Source organism: Eurypyga helias, unplaced genomic scaffold, assembly GCF_000690775.1.
Source record: "Eurypyga helias isolate BGI_N326 unplaced genomic scaffold, ASM69077v1 scaffold19184, whole genome shotgun sequence".
NCBI classification, from domain to species: domain Eukaryota; kingdom Metazoa; phylum Chordata; class Aves; order Eurypygiformes; family Eurypygidae; genus Eurypyga; species Eurypyga helias.
Genome location: NW_010244538.1, coordinates 2716 through 10687, shown reverse-complemented (window position 1 = coordinate 10687; position 7972 = coordinate 2716). Strand labels below are relative to the sequence as shown.

Genomic DNA, 7972 nt, shown 5'->3' with positions numbered 1-7972 from the left:
TTTGTGTCTGGTTTTCAAAGCGAAAGCCTGAGTGATCATCTCAGGAGCTATGAAGATAAACTCATTATATTCTCTGTGTTTTGAAATCCTTCTGGAGGAAGTAGATACAGGCATGCGGAGTGTTATTCTCTTAAACTACATCCTGAACTCCTAGATATGAAAATGGAGGAATTGGGGATATAATGTAGTGTCCCTCATTTACTGCTGTGGCCTCACAGGCCAAGTGATTCCATCTCCTTCCCCAGTCTCCCCTGAGAGCTGGTCAAACTGTATAATTAATGTTAATACATTTTGTTTCCTTCTCAGACTAAGAACTTGGACTTCCGACGGAAGTGGGACAAAGATGAATATGAGAAACTTGCAGAGAAGCGGCTCACGGAAGAGAGAGAAAAGAAAGATGGTGCGTAGTGTACTGACTCCAGGCAAGCTTTGCTCATTTGGCAGTGAGTCACCCAAACCCTTTGAGTTTGAGAGGGAGAGAGAGCAGCTAGAAGTGAAATCCCAGAGGGGAATAGCAGCAGTTCAAGGCTGGCTTGCTCCGACCCCTTTTCCTGCACTTGCCACTGAATGCATTTTTTGACAAAGTAATTACTGAGAACCTTTGCCTCAGTCTGCCTGTTCTTTGGGGAGGGAGAGGAACAATCAGCCTTTGGAAACAAGAAGCTTTCAGGATGTGACCCAAGTCAGCGCTGGAGGTACCTCAGAGATCTACCAGGTTCTAATAGGAACCAGGAAATAGTGAGGAGTAAATTACTCATTAAAAATAAAAAAGTGCAATTTCTGCATGAATTATGCAGTTCCCAGTAGACCCCTCTTCACCAAGGGCAATGTGAAGTCCAGCATATCAAGCCTGACTTTTCTGATGAACATTTGGGATTTCTGCTTATGTTTTAGGCAAACCAGCTCAGCCCGTCAAAAGGGAACTTCTGCGGCACCGAGACTACAAAGTGGACCTGGAATCGAAGCTGGGGAAAACCATCGTCATCACCAAAACTACCCCTCAGTCAGAGATGGGAGGGTAGGTCCTGCTTGTTTTTTGGAGTCTCAGAGCTGTGCTGGTGAGACCCGGGGGCTGTGATGCCCAGAGAGTCCTTTCGGTCCTGATTTCCTCCTGTGTTTTGAGCCTGGTGCGATGGTGCTGTGCTGTATTACACCAAAACTGGCTCTTCTTGGGTGGTGTGTGGGAGAGACGCGGCAGGCTGAGCCCTTCCAACATTGTTCCTTGATATCAGCGTTGCTCTGCCAGCCTGCTGAAGCAGCCGAGGCAGATCTCGGCTGCCCGCCTGGGTTTTGTTAGCCGGGAGGCCAGCTTGCAGTGAGACCCTGTCTGCTGTTGACGTTCTGCTTTGGATGTCTGCACACTGGGAATGGGGTGCTGGTCTGGTGAGCTGTTCTTACATCCAGATACCTGTTCTTAGGAGTGGTAGTTGGCCACTGTCTGTGTGGATCGTGTTCAGCCAAAGGCTGAAAGGACTCTGAGCTCACCCTAAGCCATCGAGAGGCTGAAAAGAATGCATTGAGTTTGTGCCATCCGAAGAGTAAGCCTCTTTGTGTCTCACCACTGTAGCCTAATAGCCAGCAGTGCCAGGGAGATGCAGAGCCCTGAACAGCACCCATGATGGAAGTGCAGGCCCTGGCTGGGATTTTGCAGCAGCTTTTAGGAGGGGCAGAAAGCGCTGCTGTATGAAGCAGGGAGTTGCTGCTGCGAGGAGATGGGAAGAGTTACCTTGCAGCCAGGTGAGAGCCTTCAGCAGGCCGTGGTCTGGAAACCTGGGGCCTTGGAGGAGGGCAGCAGAGTCCATCCCACCCTCTTGGTTGTGACTGGAAGGGGAAGATGCTGTAGCTGACATATTACAGATCAGCTCATAATTTGGTTCCTGTCGCCTGTCAGAGTGGCATCGGCGTAAGGGTTGGTACCTCCTGTGTTAACTCAGGCAGCTCTGTCCGTCTGGGGTGTGCCCTTGCACATTTCTGTTCACAGGGGCCCTTTGTAATGGAAGTATCTTCCCTCTTGCCCTGAAGAAAGCACTCCTAACCCAAGTGCCAGGCAGATTTCACATTTTAGATTATGTCAAATAGTTAGCTAATCTCAAACAGATGATCTCATCTGTGAGATGAGGTTTATCTCATGCTTTGGAGTTAATTCTTTCTCTCTCTCCTGGCAGATACTACTGTAATGTTTGCGACTGCGTAGTAAAAGACTCCATTAACTTCTTGGATCACATCAATGGCAAAAAACGTAAGGATAATTCTTCAGCCTTGTTGGGGGGTGGTTGAGTTGGAGGGCTGCGGTGATGCTCTGGGCTGTTCCATTCGTGCATCACCAGTGTCTAAGTGTCTTGGAGAGCAGGACATAGGCAGTGTTTGCTCATGAGAGCTGTGGAGGTACTGCTTTTATCTACTGGCACCTTCCAGGTGCTGGACCATTCTTTTTTTCCTCTGGTTAGGTGGACATATTTTCCCCACTCAGACTGTCTGCGCTGCAAGAAGCCCAGGGTCAGCAAATCCTGATGTCTCCTCTGAAAATCTGGAAAGAGGCTTTTTTACAACACTGAAACTTATAAGCAGTTCTTAAATAAATAAAGGGTATACAACTAGCCCAGTCTAGATCGGAAGCTTCTCTTTGTAGTTGTTGAGAATGAAGCTCAAAACTAGCTGGTTTCTGAGCTCCAGAGTGCGGATCAGAGTTTACAAGGGTGGAGGCTGTGGTTTGCTGAGGGTGAGCGGAGACGGGAGTGGAGCAATTTGACCCTGGAGTTGGGTCCAGCAGTGTGATAGTGTTACTGTCCTGTACCTATCTCTGGTTCTTGTCTCCATTGCTGTAATGGTGCAGTTAACTTAGGCCACGATAAAGAGGAACGAAGAGAATTCTCAGTTGGTCAGTCTGTTCTCTTACTGTTTTTAACTTGAAAAAGAGGACTGTACCCTTGTCGAACTGACTCGTTTCACAACTGTGGGCGTTGCTTCTCCTTAATATGTTTAGAGAGTGGGGAAAGTGGAGAAATGAAAGGAGCAGCAGGGCACACTGACACACTCTTGCTATGTTGTTCCACTCTCGAAGGTGATTTTGGGTCCCTGTGGAAGTCAACAAATGTCCCCTTTACAGAAAGGCAGAGATCAATACGCTCCAGACCTGCACACGTGGCTGTTGGAACCCTTCAGAAATGGGGGTTCGGCAGAGGACCCGATGGCCAGTTTTCTGTAGCTAGGAAAGGACAACCCAACACATGAAAGCCCTGAGCTTTTATGTGTGTGGGAGGAGGATGCTGAAGTGCCTCATTTGACATGTTGGGAGATTAGCAATAAGTCCATAAGGGAGAATCTGGAATCAGAAATCCTGGCATGTCTTTGTGCATGGGCCTGAGATGCAGGGTAGTGCTGGGGCTGGAAAGTGGCTAATGCATAGCCCTTCAGTACAGTATGATTTACAGAGTAAGTTTGGGAGCTCTCGATCCAGTCCATAAATCCGTCTGAAACCTGCCTGTTCTTGGCAGCCCTTGGCAACCTAGTTCCTGGTGGGTATTTTGAGCTTCCAAGTACTGCTGCATCCCTGGGACAAACCTGTGCACAGCTGCTGGAGTCAGCAGGCTGTTTGGATCCATCAGGCAGCGCGAGTTGGAGACATTGCTGAGGGTGGCCCCTTCAGCCGGGCTAAAAACCTGGGAATCTGCTCCGAAGAGCCACTAAATCTGAGGCCTGGCGTAATTCATGTCTCTGCTTTAGCTAGAAATGTCCTGTGTAATCAGGAGCTCTGAGTGGCACTGGTCTTTTATCTTCCCCCACAGCTGAGAGATGCCAGCCTGTCAGTTTTATTCTGGCTCCTTTTTCAACACTCCAACCCTTTTTTTCCACTGGTCCAAGACTAAATTTCCCGAGGCATCAGAACACCAGCATGATGGGGAGCATCCTGATAGGGAACCTTAAAACAACAGGCTGCATTCTCCTCGTTACAAGGAGTGTAGGGATTGTTGTAGTCACTGGCTGGTTTAGGTATGGTGTCCCCCTAAATCCCATCCCGGCAGATGTAAGACATCCCAGTCTGTGCAGGAATATGGGACCAAATGAGGACAGAAAGTGCCTGCTGCGCTGTGGGAGGAGACACTGCTGCCTCACACGCTCCAGTCTGCCTCTGGGTTACTTAGCACATCTGTGGTGATCTGTGGTGTGGAGAGGAGTCCCCAAAGGCTGGGCTATACCAGGCTCTGCCACTTGGGAACATGAGGGACAGCACTGCTCCCTGCACTTTGTGTGGTAGGTGGCCCGTGCGTCAGGGCAGTTAGGTCAGGTGGGAGCTCTGAGCTGTGAGCAGGTTTGGCCTTGTGCAGGGGTGTGGTCTGGCCCTGGAAGATGCTTTGAGGGGATGGATGACAGGCAGAAAGAGGCTGCTGTGATGAGGTATTTAAATTGGGGTCAGTAACGGGGGCTATGTGCAGATCCTCGAAGGCCAAGAGTGTTGCTGAACACAGCTGAATCCAATCCTGTTTTCTAGACCAGAGAAATCTGGGCATGTCCATGCGGGTGGAGCGCTCCACGCTGGACCAGGTGAAGAAACGCTTTGAGGTGAACAAGAAGAAGATGGAGGAGAAGCAGAAGGACTATGACTTTGAGGAGAGGATGAAGGAACTCCGAGAGGAGGTGAGTCTGGGTAATGGCTGACAAAGTATAATCCCTCTGCAATGTGTTTCATGAGGAAATTGGCCCCAGTTCCTAATTCTGTTCAGCAGAAGCCTTGTTCTTGGTAGCACGGGCTTCTCGTCTGCTGCTGTGAGTAGGTTTTGTTTCCTTGTTTGCTTTTTAAAATCTGTTGCTGTTCCTATAAGCTCTTTTCCTGTGTTCCCATGTGAGGGTAACTTTTGACACTTCAGGTTTCCACTGAGCCCTGCCAACACACCTGGTTTTGGTTTCCCATTAGTTGTGTTTGGGCTTGTGTGCTCCAATAAGCAGATCTATGTATTTGTCCCTTGTCTTCCAGCGTTCTTAGTGTTGCTGGGGGTCCTTCTCCACGTGGCATGTCACTTTTGTGTGTCTTCCCCAAGTCTGGAAGGTGTGCCATGGAGTGAGATGTGTGTGGAGGCAGTGAAAGATAGCAGATGCCTCTCAAACCCGGCCTTAGGTGTCAGCTCCCTGACGTGAACATCGAATTTATCAGAAAACCTGACCGAGTTCTGACAGTTGAGTTTCCATGGATGCTTCTCCATCAGAAGTCACACGACAGCCAAACGTTACAAATCGCTGCCCGTTAGAGTCTCCCTCCCCAAGCCCTGAGTTTTGCCTCCCTGCAAGGGTGCTCTGTTGGGGTGCACATGGAGCAGCCCTGTGCACCGCTCTCGAGCAGGCTTTGATGCCGCCGAGCCTGGTCTGTTTGGGGGAGGTAGGAGACAGGTGCCCCAGCGGTGCAGGGAACAATGTGCTTTGAAAAGCTACTGCCAGCCAATGTGTGGCAACAAAGAAAGCAGCAGTAGCTCTAGGTGTAGCTTTCTCCAGGGCATGGCTGTCTTCCTTAGCTGTGGCACCACGGACGGTGATGGGAACGGCAGGAACGGTTGCTGAGAGCTGAACTGTGCTTGTACATCACCCGGTACACGCCTGGAGCTCTTCCAGGGCTTGTGATCCTCGCAGAGCGAAACACTTTGATTAGAGCAGCGCAAATTCTTTGATGCCAACCCCCCCAAAGCTGTTCAGAGCTTCAGCTTCTGTTCCAGTGAGCAGCTGTCACTGCCAGGCTGAAGGCCAACAGGCAGTAACATTCAGCATCACATCACTGCAACAGGGCGTCCTACGAGGGAAATGCCTCCTGCTTTAAAAACAGCTCCTTCTGGCCTCAGTGTTGATTCCAGACAAAACTCCTGGCGTTTGTTCGGCAGAGGGGGTTTCATATCAGCTCATTTTGGCTGTGTCCTCTGTGTGGCTCTGCTCTTGGGGTGGTAGGTGGGGTGGTCTGGACACGGTGGAAAAACTCCTCCAGGGAGACTGCAGTCCAGGATTTCTGCTGGCTGGTTTATTTCCTCCGACACCGCTTGAGTGCTGTCAGTAGGACTCGTGTTAACTGTGTAGTGCCTGGTGTCTCAAAAGCTTCCTCAGCTCCGGAGGTTTGAGTTATTTTGCTGTTTTGTGCCTTGCTGCAGGAGGAGAAGGCCAAGGCCTACAAGAAGGAGAAGCAGAGAGAGAAGAAAAGGCGGGCGGAGGAGGATTTGGTGTTTGAAGAGGATGACGAAATGGCAGCTGTGATGGGTTTCTCAGGGTTCGGCTCAACCAAAAAGAATCACTGAGCAGCTCTGGACTCTCCTCTTTCTTGAAACAGATTGTTTTTACCCAGGGGACTCTGGATATCTCTTACAAGACTTGATTGAGGACTTGTATGTAAATCTCCCAGTAGAAGTTGGCTGGAGGAGTCAAAAAGCGATTCCATGCTCTACCTGTGCTGCGGAACAAGCTCTGCCTGTCATTAGCTTCCCATCTCCTTCCGTGTCCTAGATCCGGCTGCTCATCACCGCTCTGTGGCCTTGTGTGTGCCGGGAAGTGTTCTGCTGGGTACCTTTTTGTGTCAGTAAAGTGCAGCAGCTCTGTACAGATGGCCTGGTTCAGAATTAATCTACCTGCCAACCAGGCATCGTTGTTTGGCCCCTAGTTGTTGTAGTTTCCAGCCAGGCTGTGTGTTTGAGACGCAGGGAGTGTTCACTTTCTCTCGGGATCACCTCACTGAAGGAAATGTGCCTGCATCTGTGTGTCTCCTGGTGAGCAGAGCTGGTGGCTGCATGGAGGCTGGGTCGCCAAAACTTTCCTGTGTATAGTCTCTGCCAAGGATACTTCCTGCTCTCCTTAGTGTTTCGTCCCATAACTTCGAAATCTTTAAGGCAGGGGAGAAATTCCTCCCCGTGGTTGATGTAGGGTAGAGTGAATGAAAAAAGGTGTGTGCAATTTGCCAGAAATAAATGGGTCGTTTTAATGAGTCCTTTGGTGGGAGTTTGATTCCTTCTTTGTTTTGGGAGCTTCTGCTCCCCACTGAGAAGAGATGCCGATGCCTCCCAAGCTGCGCAGAGCTGGCGTTGCCTTCTGGGGACCTCGGCGGGGGCAAAGGCAGGGCTCATCCCCCCTCTCCCTCAGTCCTCCCCTGTGCAGGCCAACGCTGTCATTTGTGGCTTTTTAAAGTCATTCTGGAGGTGGGTGTAAGAACCTGGGAAGAGGGAGGGAAGAGAAGGGGAAGGGAGGACAGGTTGGGGACCTGCATTTCCATTAGATATTCCAAGAGCAGGCTGGGCTGTGTTCCAGAATTTACCAGCCTCAGTATATTAAGGGCCATTGTTTTTCCTGGCTCTCTGTGTCTTCTCACCTCTGCCCTCCCCTAAATCCACTTTGTTTCTGCTTTTATTTACCTCAGTCAAACCTTATGTGATTCGTTTCTGTCTACAGTTAGGATTTATATTTTGCGTGGCTGGGTTTGCGTAGCTCTGTCTCGCTCCCCTCTCTCTTTTTATGTATACTGATGAGATCCTTGCTCTTGCCCTTCTCCGCACTCAGATGCAATTTCCGACCCGAGGAAGGCTGCAGAGTGGTTAGCCTGCTCTTTCTCATACATCTAGAACAAATCCTGTAATGCTTGGCTGCTGTTTTAATTCCTTAATCTTAGCCTGCTGACAGCTTCATTGCCTCGGGTCTTTCCGCTTCAATTCAGATTATAATCCCCGTTGAAGATGCTATTGAAATGATATATAGGCAGCCAGATACAACCGTCCTTGGAGGTTTGACCCTTTTAACTTGGCAATCCTTTGACTTCGGCAGATGCTCTCTGAGCACACGAGCTGGAGAGGCGACTTTCATTCCAGCCACGTACCTAGCGCTGTTCAGGCTGCGGCACGTGGCTCTGGCTGAATGGGAGAGAGGAGACGCTTGTGCCTTTGTGCCCCCCGGGGTGCGAAAGGGAGGCTGCCGTGGTTTCATACGCATTACGGGTTTAGGACGTTTCAGAGAAGAT

The 7972-nt window shown here is 50.1% G+C and overlaps 1 protein-coding gene across 1 annotated transcript; it reads left to right on the top strand.

The window, feature by feature from the left end:
- Positions 1–306: 306 nt before the first annotated feature.
- ZMAT2 (zinc finger, matrin-type 2) lies at positions 307–6715 on the top strand (the record flags this gene model as incomplete). The annotated part of the gene is made up of 5 exons (XM_010149802.1): positions 307–400; positions 895–1018; positions 2166–2239; positions 4490–4635; positions 6126–6715. Coding segments are annotated over 5 exons (582 nt in total), but the record flags the coding sequence as incomplete, so codon positions are not given.
- Between the last annotated feature and the right edge of the window lie 1257 nt (positions 6716–7972).